Consider the following 15,294-nt stretch of genomic DNA (forward strand, 5'->3'; position numbering starts at 1 on the left):
TTATGTCAGCTTTCTGCAGAGAAGCCTTTATCAAGCAGTACCGCGCAGTGCCATGACTTTCTATTGTAATGAAACAGACACAAGGAATTGACTGTAAAGACTGTTCAGCTTGCGTGTGAAGAAGCCGTGTTGTGTAGACAAAGGGACTGATAGAAATCTGGGCCGGGACACTTATAAAATATGTTACACACTTTAATCTTTGATCGCTGTGGTTTCCAACTGTTTGTCATTGAACGTGAGCGGTTATACTGTGCAGAAAGACAAAGATTTACTCCACCCGCGCGACCCTTGTTAGGTTAATGAATAACGAGGCAAGAAAATTAAGAGTCTTATTGTGATAATCTGGTTATTAAAGCCCGTGAAGTGACACAAGATTTAGTCTAGCCAGGTAATCTGCAACCATGTAACTCTTAACAGCTACTGTATGTGAATGCAGGTGTTAATTTCAGGCAAACACAACACCAGGTGCTTTCACCGAATGGCTGCATCTCCCCCTCAGCAGCTGCGGTATGTAGGTTGAATTAAAACCTGCATGCTGTTGGTCGCTTTCAGGCCAGCGGTTTTGGTAGAGGTCGATCGGCACAGAGAGCCACTGCAGCTGCTCGGCTCGGCCGAACCCATTGCCGGAGCCAGGCCGTTTGTTACAATGGCCCAAGGTCAGCTGGAGAGGAAGGTGATCAACTTTATGCGATGCCGTCCACTTTCAGAATTTACCAGGGCAACAGAGATGCCAGCCTGGTGTTTGTGTGTAAAGAAAACCAGAGTTTAATGACACATGAAACAGCAGATCTGTGGTGTCTGTGTGCATGAGAGTGAGTGTGCATATTCCTAGATAGGTGTACGGTATCTGTGTGTGTGTGTGTGTGTGTGTGTGTGTGTGTGTGTGTGTGTGTGTGTGTGTGTGTGTGTGTGTGTGTGTGTGTGTGTGTAACCTACTTTTTCTTACCCATGGCTCCTGGTGTTATACTGACCCATTCATCCTATTATGTACATATTGTGGATTTACACAGTGCTGGCCCATCCCCATGTGGTTCTGTCTGTCAGCTCAGCAGGTCGTACATTTATTCATATCTGATCATAGCATTGTCTTGTCTGTCATTACTTTGTGAAGAAGGTAAATTTCCCTGCAACTCATTGTCCTTAAATGACCTTGTGCCAGCAGAGTTTCCAAGAAGTCTTATTGTGTGTGTGTGTGTGTGTGTGTGTGTGTGTGTGTGTGTGTGTGTGTGTGTGTGTGTGTGTGTGTGTGTGTGTGTGTGTGTGTGTGTGTGTGTGTGTTTTGTATTGTTGCAGACGTAATCAGTTAGTTCAGATCTTATTTTTTACATTAAATACCCTCTGGTTCCTCCTTACTCGACTGGAAGATTTAAAGTTTTACACCCTTGAGGTCTCGACTTGTAGCTGGAGTGCCATTAAAGGATTTGGATTTCTTCATAGGATTTAATACCAAATTGCATACCGGTCTGCACTGTTGCCGGGGAGATAATAATGGAGAACATTAAACCTATCAAAACAGACATTACTGCTCATCTATAAGTGGTAACTACAAATGTGCTAAAGAGGGATCAAAATAGGTGACGGATTTCAATTTAGAATTAAAAGCAAACGTAAGTCTGTGTACACACTGACATGATCAGTAGAGCTGTCACAATCATGACATGTTAGGGGATGAATCGATGTACAAATAATGGCGATTGATGATTTGTCGTTTTCTGTCCACGTCATGGCACTGTAGATTTAGCATGATCATAGTTTAATAATACACATACAGCTTATAAAGAAGAAGAACAGCTCTTTATTGGCATTAAATAACACATAAATGAAAATTACATTTCTGAAAATTTAATTTTCATTTATATATATATATATATATATTTTTTTTTTTTATTTAACCAGGAGAGTCCCATTGAGATTAAAAATCTATTTTTCAAGGGAGACCTGGCCAAGACAGGCAGCAACATAAGAAACACATAGTTACAGACAGCAGAACACAGAATGAGACAAGTTAAAAGAAACTAAAAGTTAAGAGTCAGTTACTTAACCTGGTTAATTTAAAAACATTGACATTTTTGGGAACCTGCCTCTATTTCTTTCATTTTAGATTTAAAAGCAGTAAGTGGTATCAGTTCTTCAAGTTTTAAATCCTTCTGCAACATATTCCATGATGAGGGTGCAGAGTACACAAAAGCCCTTTTTCCCATTTCCGTTCTGGCATTTGGGACAGCGAGCATAAAGAAGTCCTGAGAACGCAGGGAGTATTGTCTGGCACTTTTCTGCATGATGAAGACACACAGGTAGTTTGGGAGCAGACCAAGGATTGCCTTATAAATGAAGGTGTACCAATCACAGAGCCTATGGGTGGCCAAAGCAGGCCATCCTACCCGAGAGTATAACTCACAGTGGTGAGTCAGAGCTTTACAATTGGTAATGAACCGCAGTGAAGCATGGTAAGCTGCGTCCACCATACGAAGACAGTTAGCAGAGGCATGCATATATAGAAAATCACCTTAGTCCAGCACAGGTAAAAAAAAAAAAAAAAAAAGTAGCAGCAACTAGTCGCTTTTTTACATTAATTGAAAAACACAGCTTATTTTGAAAATAAAAACCCAGTTTTAACCTCAACTTTTTCACCAGGTACTGCACATGTGGCTGAAAAGTGAGAGTCATCAATCAAAATACCCAGATATTACAAGAGTCATCAACCTCTATTTCACTTCCTTCAAGAGTGACCACCGAAGGGATATTCTGTGGCCTACTCCGAGAGTTTGAAAACATCATAAGTTTTGTCTTATCTGCATTTACAACAAGTTTCAGTTGAAAAAGGGTATTTTGAACAACATTAAAAGCATTTTGCGAGAGATCAATTTCCTGCACAGGAGTTGACGCACAGCAATACTGTATATCGCAATGTCATCAGCATAGAAGTGAAAGTTAGTGTACAACACATTTTGGCCCAGATTATAAAGATAAAAGATGCAAGAGGCTCTGCAACAAAATCAGCAGCCAATTTAAAAAAAATAAGGGTCTATACGGTCAGGCCCTGAGGGTTTCCTATGATCTAATCTTTTTAGGGCTTTATGAACTTCCTGCACAAAAAATGGGATAAAATTAAAAGGCTGACCAGTATAAACTGGAACACCAGTACATGGTTTCACAGACCTTGGACAACAAGAGTCAAACAGAGAGCCAGAAGATATGAAGTGTTTGTTAAAACAATTCAATATCTCCATTTTGTCATGAACAGCGACAGAACCCTTCATAATAAAAGCAGGTAAAGCTTGTGAGTTCTTGCTCACAGAGAGGGATTTTATAGTTTTCCAAAATCTCCTCGGATCATTTAAATTTTCAGCAGTAACAGACAAATAATATTCAGGTTTTGCTTTCTTGATAAAAGAGGAACATTTGTTTCTTAGTTGCCTAAACACAAGCCAGTCAGTGGCTGAACCTGTTGTTCTTGCTTTAGCCCAAGCCAGGTTTCGCTCATGAATACTGTCTGCTAGATCAGAGGAGAACCAGGGATTATCACGTCCCTGTACTCTGTATCTCCTAAAAGGGGTGTGTGCATTTATGATTTGTGTAAAACCATCATTAAAAAAAGACCAGGTTGTCTCCACATCAGGAATCAGCTCTATTCTCCTCCAATTAAAATTAAACAAATCATGATAAAACCCTTGTTCATTAAAATGTTTAAGATTCCTCTTATAAATGATGCGTGGTTTTCATTTAGGGACCTTAGTGTTCCTGTTAGCAGCAACAACACAATGATCACTTAGGTCATTGCAGAAAACACCAACAGCTGAGAATTTATGAGGAACATTAGTTAAAATCAAGTCAATTAATGTGGACTTCTCAGAGCACTTAAGATTTGGACGAGTGGGTGAATTGATTAACTGGGTAAGATTGACAATCACAAAAAGATTTAAAATCATGAGACACGGGCTTAAGCCAGTCCCAGTTAAGATCTTCAGCTAAAACAATTTCACCATAATTTAGTCTGGATAAAAGGTGTATCAGTGACTGTAATGCCTCGTTTGAAGCAGATGGAGGCCTATAACACCCAACAACGGTCATACAAAGGCCCTTAGAAATTTCAACATCCACTGCCAGAAATTCCAATTGCTTGCAAATCGATTCAGACAGAACCACCTTGACAATGCATTTTTATTTCACATAACAGGCAACTCCGCCACCTTTCTTTGTCCTGTCAGCACGATAAACATTGTAACCATCCATGTTAATATCATCAATAACTGATTTTGTCAGCCAAGTTTCGAAAATGACAATAATGTCGGCATCTATTGATTTGACCCATATTCTAATCATATCCATTTTCCATTTTAACAACTTAAATATATAAAACCTATTACTGAAGTATACAAACAAGTTATTGACAATGGCAGGTAATAGTAGTCAAATATACAGTGTGCTATAGTTGCACAGATGCATCACTCATGCCATTAAACTGTACCAGAAAAAGGGAGCGCAATGAGATGACGTCATTAAAAGAGCGCCAGTAAAACCTCAACCACTTGGAAACAGTGATGGAAATATGACATTTCTGGGAGTTTCGTCCATCTGTTTTCATACAGATGAATAGAAACAAGTCTAACAACCATGCAACATGACTGCAGTCAGCTCAAATAATTGTTCAGTTGACTATGTAATAATTGTGACAGTCCCAATGATCCACACGTGACAATTGCAGCCCCTTCCTTTATTCCAGTGATGCCACTGTTGACACTGTGAATGCAAAAAGAAAATGCAGGGTAATCTGTAAGAAAAATCTTGGACCTGGCTCAGCTGTTACATCATCTGGCAGTGCACTGCGATAGCGAGTCAATGCAACCGCAAATTTCTGGTAAAATATTTTGTTATGTGATCGAGGGGAATCTTCTGTTTATCTGATCTTCAGGATAAAATGATGGTCACGGCGATACGTTTCCAGAGGACAATCCTCTGTCAGAAAGTTAGATTAGAAACCGCTGCACAGAGTCGTAGCATCTGAGAAACCTTCAGACCTGTGGTTCTGTAAAATTACATCCCTTTAATGGATTTTTGTCACCTCACCGAGGGCTGCAGCTGCAATCCAACTGTATTCCCATACCCAAGTTGCCCTTTTCATATAGCTTGTTTTGTCAGATTTTCAGTTTAATGTCATAGAACCATCCATGTCCAGCAAACATTCACATTTATGAAGCTGGAACCGGAGACTGTTTTGCCTAAAAAAAATAACTAAAGTGATTGATTAGGAAAATATTTGCAAATTGTTTTTTTGTTGACTGAATACGTTAAAGGACTAATTGTTTCAGCTCAAGAGTCACCAGTGCCAGCGTCATTACGCTCACATGTTGTTTTCTCTGAAACAGGACTATTTTCATCTGTGTTTTCCAGTTTCATCTAAGAGTGGTGCGATTACTAAGAACTGGGGTCTCTTGTTTACGCCTCCAGCTTGGCTCCCAGATGCTTGGAACACTTCAGATCACACTGATGAAATGTTGTTTATGAGACAGTCTGAAGAAGAGATCTTAATATTGCCTTGTTACGTACCGGACACCATTAATCAAAGCCAAGAGTTTTGGAGCTTTGAGAGTGCGATTTACACATGTTCATAATGCACATGTTTGCCTCTGCTGTACCGTCATATAATTTTTCATCATTGCTCAAATTTCCAGACTGTTTATGGAGATTTCATCACAAGCTGTATTTAAGTATTTATCTTGTGTCTCAGAAACAGTTCCCTCGTCTCTGAAAACAAGCTGGAAAGGAAGTCACCGTCTCCCTCAGCTGTTTGGAGAATATTAAATTGCAGTTTGCGTGAGCGTAGGTGGAAGTGTATGTTATTACCTATTAGGTCTGTTGAGCCCGAACACTGACTGTTGTATGTTTATTAAGATACCGACAGCTAAGAGTTGTATTGTTGATGCTTGATCATTCTGCAGGTGGCCATTAAGATCATCGACAAGACCCAACTAGATGCTGTGAACCTGGAGAAGATCTACCGGGAGGTTCAGATCATGAAGATGCTGGACCATCCCCACATCATCAAGCTCTACCAGGTGAGTCTCTAGTTTCAGTGTCTGCATCTTTTGACTGCCTTGCATGATAATAATCCTCTTTTTTTTTGTTGGAGGTGCTGCTTTCATTAATTAAGACTACAGCATATCATGTGTTTTTCTGGTCTCTTGTGTGTTTTATGTCTCCTTAAAATGGAACCATATTTGTCAATTGTTATTCCACCGTGTTGTAATGCTGTGCAGATAAATGGTTAAATCTGGTTTTTGGTTTCTTATTTTGCAGTCAGTGTTTTTGCATTTTTTTTGTTTTTGTTTGTTTCTTGGTTGGCAAGCTGTCAATCAAGACATTTTTAGGACATTGATTGATTTCTTGGGTGTTCAGATCTGACTTTGTCTCTGACCCATCCCATCACATCTCCTTGCAGTCTGTCACTGACATTGAGATAGTGTTGTTGGATGAATGACACTGCAATGTATCTATTTGCTCCAGTTGGGATACCATAAACAGGAATTTCTATTTCCTTAATTTTCCGTGACACATTTACTAAAAAGGTTGTGACTTTTAGCTGAAGCTGTAATAGCTATTACACAGACCTAAATTGGTTTGTTTTCTAATGTAAAATGTTCTAAGGGGCACTTTAAATAACTCTCAAGTGTTAGGCAACTCTTCATTGTAGCTTCTAACACAGGTCGAACAGTTTCAGACTAATAAAGACTTATTTTAAAACCAAAAAGTTAGCTACCTTTTTTGCATGCGGAGAGTCGAGCCCTGCTATTAAAATGGCTGAATCCAATCAAAAGATCAAAAAGAACCAAGCATGCCTGCCTCACTGCATGATCCAAGTCTTTGTCAAAGCTCGCCATTTTCAGCATATATGGTGATAGCTTGGAAGCTGTTGTTGTTGTTGGTTCCTATTGCAACTGGGATTTTGAAAAGAGGAACACAGAAGTAGCAGAAGTGGTTGATTTTAACTTTTGGAACTATGACCCTCACTTGACATCATAAACATATAATGGGTGCCGTTTTGACAGAAAATCACGATATATATACAGTGGGTACGGAAAGTATTCAGACCCCTTTAAATTTTTCACTCTTTGTTTCATTGCAGCCATTTGCTAAAATAAAAAAAGTTCATTTTATTTCTCATTAATGTACACTCAGCACCCCATCATGACAGAAAAAAAACAAATGTAGAAATTTGTACAAATTTATTAAAAAAGAAAAACTGAAATATCATATGGTCATAAGTATTCAGACCCTTTGCTCAGTATTGAGTAGAAGCACCCTTTTGAGCTTGTACAGCTATGAGTCTTCTTGGGAATGATGCAACAAGCTTTTCACACCTGGATTTGGGGATCCTCTGCCATTCTTCCTTGCAGATCCTCTCCAGTTCCGTCAGGTTGGATGGTGAACGTTGGTGGACAGCCATTTTCAGGTCTCTCCAGAGATGCTCAATTGGGTTTAGGTCAGGGCTCTGGCTGGGCCAGTCAAGAATGGTCACAGAGTTGTTCCGAAGCCACTCCTTTGTTATTTTAGCTGTGTGCTTAGGGTCATTGTTTTGTTGGAAGGTGAACCTTCGGCCCAGTCTGAGGTCCAGAGCACTCTGGAAGAGGTTTTCTTCCAGGATATCTCTGTACTTGGCCGCATTCATCTTTCCTTCAATTGCAACCAGTCGTCCTGTCCCTGCAGCTGAAAAACACCCCCATAGCATGATGCTGCCACCGCCATGTTTCACTGTTGGGATTGTATTGGGCAGGTGATGAGCAGTGCCTGGTTTTCTCCACACATACCGCTTAGAATTAATGCCAAAAAGTTCAATCTTGGTTTCATCAGACCAGAGAATCTTATTTCTCATAGTCTGGGAGTCCTTCATGTGTTTTTTGGCAAACTCTATGCGGGCTTTCATATGTCTTGCACTGAGGAGAGGCTTCCGTCGGGCCACTCTGCCATAAAGCCCCGACTGGTGGAGGGCTGCAGTGATAGTTGACTTTGTGGAACTTTCTCCCATCTCCCTACTGCATCTCTGGAGCTCAGCCACAGTGATCTTTGGGTTCTTCTTTACCTCTCTCACCAAGGCTCTTCTCCCACGATTGCTCAGTTTGGCTGGACGGCCAGGTCTGGGAAGAGTTCTGGTCGTCCCAAACTTCTTCCATTTAAGGATTATGGAGGCCACTGTGCTCTTAGGAACCTTGAGTGCTGCAGGAATTATTTTGTAACCTTGGCCAGATCTGTGCCTTGCCACAATTCTGTCTCTGAGCTCCTTGGACAGTTCCTTCGACCTCATGATTCTCATTTGCTCTGACATGCACTGTGAGCTGTAAGGTCTTATATAAGGTCTTATATAGACAGGTGTGTGCCTTTCCTAATCAAGTCCAATCAGTTTAATTAAACACAGCTGGACTCCAATGAAGGAGTAGAACCATCTCAAGGAGGATCAGAAGAAATGGACAGCATGTGAGTTAAATATGAGTGTCACAGCAAAGGGTCTGAATACTTATGACCATGTGATATTTCAGTTTTTCTTTTTTAATAAATTTGCACAAATTTCTACATTTCTGTTTTTTTCTGTCAAGATGGGGTGCTGAGTGTACATTAATGAGAAATAAAATGAACTTTTTTGATTTTAGCAAATGGCTGCAATGAAACAAAGAGTGAAAAATGTAAAGGGGTCTGAATACTTTCCGTACCCACTGTATATCCTTTTAAAAATATATTGTTATTGATTATTCCCCAGAAAAACTCAGGAGTGGTTTCACAGGTTTCTTTTTTTGTTGTTGTTATTGAGAACCAATTTGAACCAGAATTCATTGCCACCTAGTCCTTCTTCAGAGATACTCGAGAACTGCACAGCCTAGTGCAATGGATGAATTTAGACATTTATCTCAAGTCTGTTAAGTTAGTTTGTTCGAGGTCATTGTAAAAGTCTACCTTTGTGAAACTGGCCTCCGGTCAAAGAAGGCCCCTCAGAGAGCACGTCTTAGATGTAATATGTAACATACATTGCGGTGTCGGCCCAGTGTGACATCTGTTGAGGGGGCCTCAAATTTGCTCACGTCAGCCTCGTGGAGCAGAATTCACCGCTGCTCCTTGTTGATCTTCTTTCCAGGTACTTAAGCAGTCGGGGTGTTGAAGCGTTGGACCAATCCAGGTCGTTTTCTAATGCATGTGCAAACAACTGCTGCCTAGCAGAACCTGCCACTGCTGGATGGTTAAAGATATGAGAGCATAGTTAATGACTGACTGACTCTGCACTGATTGCATCTCTGTATGTGTTCTGTACTGTGTGAAGGTGCTACTGGCTTGATTTTAAGTATTATTAGCAGTAGTTGTAGATGATGTGGTTTAAGATGTTTCTATCACTGTTATCGGAAATCAGACTTGATCTAAAAATCAGATGATATTCTATTTCACATCTAAAAAATTTCTTGACTGGCACTTTACACGTGAAATGTCTAATTTAGGCCAAAACAGATTAATTGCTTGTTTAAAAAACATGGATAATTCTTGTTCTGATCCCTGGGATCTTTAAAAAGTATGAGTATTAGGTGGTAAAGGGTGATTTATGACCCAAATAGTCAAAAAAGTAGCACCGTCTCTGGTTTTAAATTAAAATAAAACAGAGCAGTGTAGTTTGAGCAGAAGATAGCTACCATAAGATTTTCAAGATGTAATAGTATCTAATGCATATTAAATGTATTGGCTTTACTTTTGTGGCTGGGGAAATATCACAAGTAATGCCACAGCACAAGCAGCATCTTTTATTTGTATTTATTTTCCCGGCATGCATGACAAAAAGTGCAAGCAGAGCTTCAACAAGATGTGTGCTTCATGCTGATGAAGCAGAAGAAAGTGAAATGTTGATATTTTGGTAAAAAAACAAAAAACAAAGTGGCATGACACCTGTTGAGGATTGATGTCCTAGGACTAGGTCAGTTTCAGTGCAGCAGCATCACCATGTTGACAGTTGGGAGATTTCATAAGCACAAGCTAAAGGGTAACTAATCAGTAACCACAGCGAGATACTGAAGAGCATAAATAAACACGTCTTTACCGCTATGCACATCAGTCTAGGGTCGTTGCAACTCGGTGCCCTAGTGGCTTCTGTATGACATCCTCTGGACACATTCGACAAACAATTCAGACGCAATCCAAAGTTACAAAATGGACAATTTGTAGTGAATTCTGGCCTTCTTCCTGCTCCCATGGACCTTCACACACAAGACATTTAGGCATGTCACAGGAGGAAAGCCCAGGTGTAAATACAAATATTAATAATGGCCAAATTCCCTGTAGCTGCTTCAGTTTCAGGTTTCTGATACTGTGCATGTTAGCTCATCGTCAACCTGTCATGAGCGACTGACAGTCATGAGTTTCAAATCATTGTTTTCTCGATAAATCTATTAGCTGTTTGGCCTGTAAAATGTGTTGAAAGATGTGACCTAGTGTTTCCCAAAACTGAAGGGGCAGCCTAAAATGATTTGATTTGTCCCAATGCAATATTCCAGAAATAAAAGATATTTAGTTTGTCATTGAAGAGTAAAGGAAGCAGAAAATATTCATATTTAAGAAGCTGGAAACAGAATTTTAACATTTTATTTCTTTAAGAATGGCTTAAAGTGATTAATCACTAATCAAAATAGCTGGTGATTCATTTTATGCAAATCAGTTTATCATCAACAAATTGACTTACTGGGATACTTGAATAGAACAAAGCAGTCGTTAATGTTATTAGTAACCTTTTTCGTACAGTGACCAGTTAAAATGTATGATATTGAAAAGGCCTAACTAAGCAGTTGTCCACGTTCTCCTTCTGAAATACATCCCACATCATCACTCTCTTTCTGAACTGCAAGCAGCAAAGTTGTGTGTGATGATTAATTCTTAAAAAGCATATTTAATTGTGGCATAACCTAAAAAGTTAGCCGCCCTATCCTAAGGCAAAGAACCGTGTCCCCATGGTAACAATCAGTGACACCTGCTGACCAGTGGCAAGAAATTACAAAAAAGTGGAAAACATGGACCAAATTTGTGGTTTTAAAACAGTGTTGTAAAGCAAATAATGAGAAGCGCAAGAGGTTTTTGTATAGTGATGTGTCATATGATCCATCTACTCAAACAAGCCTGCTTCATCTGTAATGTTTCTGTTGACTGTGGGATTAACACTTCCACATCAGGTTTTTTTAAAGGAAGTATGCACATTCCCGGATGTTTGTTTTATTCTGGGGTTTACAATCATATGATCTTAACTACATGATCTATAGTTTTAAATCTATGGTTAAGATTATTAGTAACACAGTAAAAATGTTTGTAGCAAAAAATGTCTAATCCCAGTTGTCTGAGTCTCTTTCTCCTATCCAGAAATTTCTAGCAGGAAAATTTTGATTAGGTTTAAAAGTGATGAAATATTCTTGCTGTGTGGTGCTATTTAAACAGAGCCCATTGTTACTATCCATAGTTTGAGGTGTACTAATGGTATTTTATAGAAATAAATCCCATAAATGTAATTTCCCTCGTGCCAGTTTGGCACCTTTTAAAATCGGTGTATACATGTCCAGGTCTATGAGGGAAGTTCACAAAAACTTTACGAGACTCACAAAAGTAAATTTTTTGTTCTGGTTGTTGCACTTTATTGGTATATTAGGCAGGCAAAGGCAAACTCATTTCTCCTAGCTACTGAGACGGGTGCTGTCTGTCACAAAATAGCCACGTAACCACCAATAACTCAACAGTTTGGGTGATGCAGTTGTATTACATAAGCCTTTGGGGCCTGTTACTTTGTTTAGGGAAAGTAAATGAGTGTTCATTATCATTACACAACCACGTGGCACTGTTCCAGCTTTCTGCTGTTATTTTTGTGTGTATCATTATTTCCAACGGCCTATCCATCCAATCAGCTCTGGTCAATTAGTGATTTCCTTTCCAGTCTCATAAACTGGCCCTGTGGCCCAGAGGAAGAACCCAAGCTAATGAAGACACACAAAGATACAGACAAACCAACTGTGGATCCCATTTTAGTTTGTCATGTGTTGTGTCATGTGCATTTTCTTCACTTCTTTTTTCCTTTCACTTCTCATCATTCTCTGACTCTGGGGTGTTCATCTCTCTACTTTACTTATCCTTCACGGCGGCCAAGAATCTTTCTTCAATTACAAAGATGATCACTTTCTAAGTTACAAAACCAGTCAGTCTGTCAGTACTGTCATAGTGATGCCAATACTAAACGAGTACTTGATTTCCATATCAATCATGTTGTTTCAGAAATGCTTGAATACACTGAGGGTGATATTGGATAGATCATGACCCTGAGTCAATACCTGCCGCAATACAATCAATTCCCATTGAAGTAATTACATTGAAAATGGTAAATTATACATTTACAGCACTAGAAAAGATAGTGGCCATAAAATGAAAATGAGCCCTTCACGGTGGATATTTCATCATGTCAAACACAGGTGTAAGTAATAACATGATTAATGGCTGCATTCCACTCGGGTGTGCCAGCGCCAGCGCCCTGCTCACACTGCTTTACTGGCACACTGAAATGAACCAGAGCCATCGGTAATAGTGTTAGTTACACCTGTGTTCTTCCTGCTGTGACGAGTCAAAATGTCTGCTGTGAGAGGTTTCTATTCCAAATCAGATGCTGGATTGGCTCACAACAGAGTGCCAATACCTGCGCTGCATTAATTAATTGGTTGTAACCAGAGAGGACAAAATATGTTTGTTACACAACCCAGACCAACAAAAAAACAACAACAGGGCTTTCATTTCCTAAATCCATGAATCGGTCAGAGTAACAAACAGATGGAAAATTGATCATAGACAATGAGCGTGGGATTTCTAGTGTGAGTGTCTGGCTCGCTGTGTCTGATTCATCTTCCTCTCTCCATCTGATTCTGCCCTCCGCATTTCATTCTATTCATCTCCTGAGTGTTTCTGCTTCTAAATCGGTTCTCCTCCTCCTACACAACACGGCATGGTGCGAGGACTGAGAGGTTCTAAGTACCATTCAAATATACTCACCAACACCAACAGTCCACCTCCATTCCCTGACACGGATGCCATATTTAGACCCTGTGCCATTCATACATTTTGTTTTGCTCGTCATGTTGTTGATGCCAGACACTGCAGTTTAAGCACAGAGTGGGCCCTGTGAACAACTGTGATATTTTGGTCATTTCTACCTCTTGTTATGTATTTCTTCTTCTCTCTTTTAGCAGGAGACTGTTTAATGTGTATTATCTGCTGATATTGCTATTAAAAAGTGATCTTCTTCACCCCCCCCCCCCACCACCACCACCACCCCTCCAACCCTCACCCCCACCCCTGTTCCTTCATCCCCTCCCTCTCTCAGGTGATGGAGACAAAGAACATGCTTTACTTGGTCACGGAGTATGCCAAGAATGGGGAGATTTTCGGTGAGTGATTTTTTTTTTTTTCAAGCACAAGATCAGTCTGACCCTCATAACACTGTCCCCACCCACTACATTTACGTAGTCCCCATATCAGCTGAAAAAAACCTCTGCTTTTTTGCGTCAGAAATGTTTTTGACAAACAAGGAAGTATCAAAGTCTTCCTGACTATGCGCTGCTCTTACAGTAATCCTAGCCTCAATTTCCAAGGTCATATGATTGATGGAAATCTGTGAATAATGTCATGATGTAACCCATGCTGATTGTAATTGTTGCCCTAAATGTGCTGACATTGTTTTCTTGCCATACAAAGTGACGTCACTGACAGCCTGTAACGGCTGCTTAGAGGCAGCCTCCAAGAGAAAAAGGGTGATTTATGACTGTATGTGCTGCAGAATCACCCACACCTGTCTGGTTTACTGCTGTAATGTTCAGATTATACATGATATCAAGATCACTTTCTTCATGCTGGCAAGCAATGACGACATTCCTCCACCGTCATTTACATGGCACTGAGAAAGTCGGATTTCTGGCTGATAAACCTTTGTTCTGGTCTGGTGGGATGTTCAAGGACATTTTTTTTTTAGTTTTACTTGTACAGGTGCAGCTATTAGTTTAGTTGAGTTTCTCTTTATTTGGACTATACAAACAGCATTGTAACAGATAACAGAAGTGAAACATGTGACAGGAGACCAAGAAGCTCTAGGCTTATACAGCTAAGTGGAATGACAGTTTGTTTAGTCCAACTAAAACTCCCAAATCCAAAGATAATCCATACTGTCAAATGTTCTCACATTTGAGAGACTGAAACTCGGGAACATTTGGCATTTTTGCTTAAAAAAAAGCCTTGAATGATAAATCAGTCATTCAAATCTTTGCCAATTATTTTTCTGTTGATCAGTTAATCTGTTTATTATATAATTGTTTCAGCTGCATTTAGATTTTTTTTCTTTCATGAAGAGATGGGGTTGAGGACAAGTCATATATACAGTGAACACATCAAATCCAGAGGTCCTAATAGGAGACCAGCAGGATCAAGTTCAATGCCTAAATAGATATCACATAAAAAAAAGCACCCACCTGTTATCATGGCAGCCTGAATGTCCATTTCATAATGTTTATTAAAGGAATGAAAGAGACCAAATGTGGTTATTTTAGCACATTTGGAAGCAAATCACCAGAAGAAAAAAAACAGCTAGAAAAACATTATTTGTTTAGTTTAAACAGTGAAATCCAGTCATATTTTAAGTTTTTGAAAGCTCTTATGTAAAAATGATGTGGACAGTCTGAAACGTACAATAATGAGTTTACATTAGTCAGTCAGAACAAATGACTCGCACTGAAGTACTCTGAAGCGCACTTGTGCTTAAAAGGACAGACAAGTCAGAACATGGCAAGAATAGTACACAAAGATAAGAGTTTATCTTAGTCTGCCATGGCACCAACATGCGCTCTATCGCTGTCACACACGCACAACTAACGCACTCCATTTGTACAATGTGCGCAGAGCAATCTTCAATCCAGTACGCTGGATACGAGCCAAAGGAAATTCGACTTCTTTTGCGTCCCATTGTCGGATTATAAACGTTTAGCTCAAATACTGCTGGATTATTCCTCTCAAAAGCAGAAAAGAATTCTTGAGACATTCCGGCTTTGAACATGGAGATGTAAACTAAACCATGCCGTTAAATATTTCGACAATTATTAACACGGGTGTAGACCTGTCTGATGTGGACTACCTGTAAGTGGTTCATGTTCCACTGAAGATAAATGGCCTCCCCTATTAGACAGTCTGAGAGAGTTTGCACTTAGCCTACTTGCAGACATAGGAGCTGAGAGAATTACTCAGGCTACAGTCTACTTAATA

The 15,294-nt window shown here is 39.7% G+C and overlaps 1 protein-coding gene across 3 annotated transcripts in view; it reads left to right on the top strand.

The window, feature by feature from the left end:
- Positions 1–15,294, top strand: part of sik2b (salt-inducible kinase 2b) — a 51,680-nt gene that overhangs the window by 1,290 nt on the left and 35,096 nt on the right. For all 3 annotated transcript variants that reach the window (XM_069690489.1, XM_069690498.1, XM_069690507.1), the window contains exons 2-3: positions 5,940–6,056; positions 13,370–13,433. In XM_069690489.1, the coding sequence (XP_069546590.1) occupies positions 5,940–6,056; positions 13,370–13,433 (181 nt within the window). The remainder of the gene's footprint in view (positions 1–5,939; positions 6,057–13,369; positions 13,434–15,294) is intronic.

This window comes from Brachyistius frenatus, unplaced genomic scaffold, assembly GCF_029030835.1.
Source record: "Brachyistius frenatus isolate BFR_SWC_R1_liver_20210118 unplaced genomic scaffold, ASM2903083v1 Contig_1, whole genome shotgun sequence".
Taxonomy (NCBI): domain Eukaryota; kingdom Metazoa; phylum Chordata; class Actinopteri; family Embiotocidae; genus Brachyistius; species Brachyistius frenatus.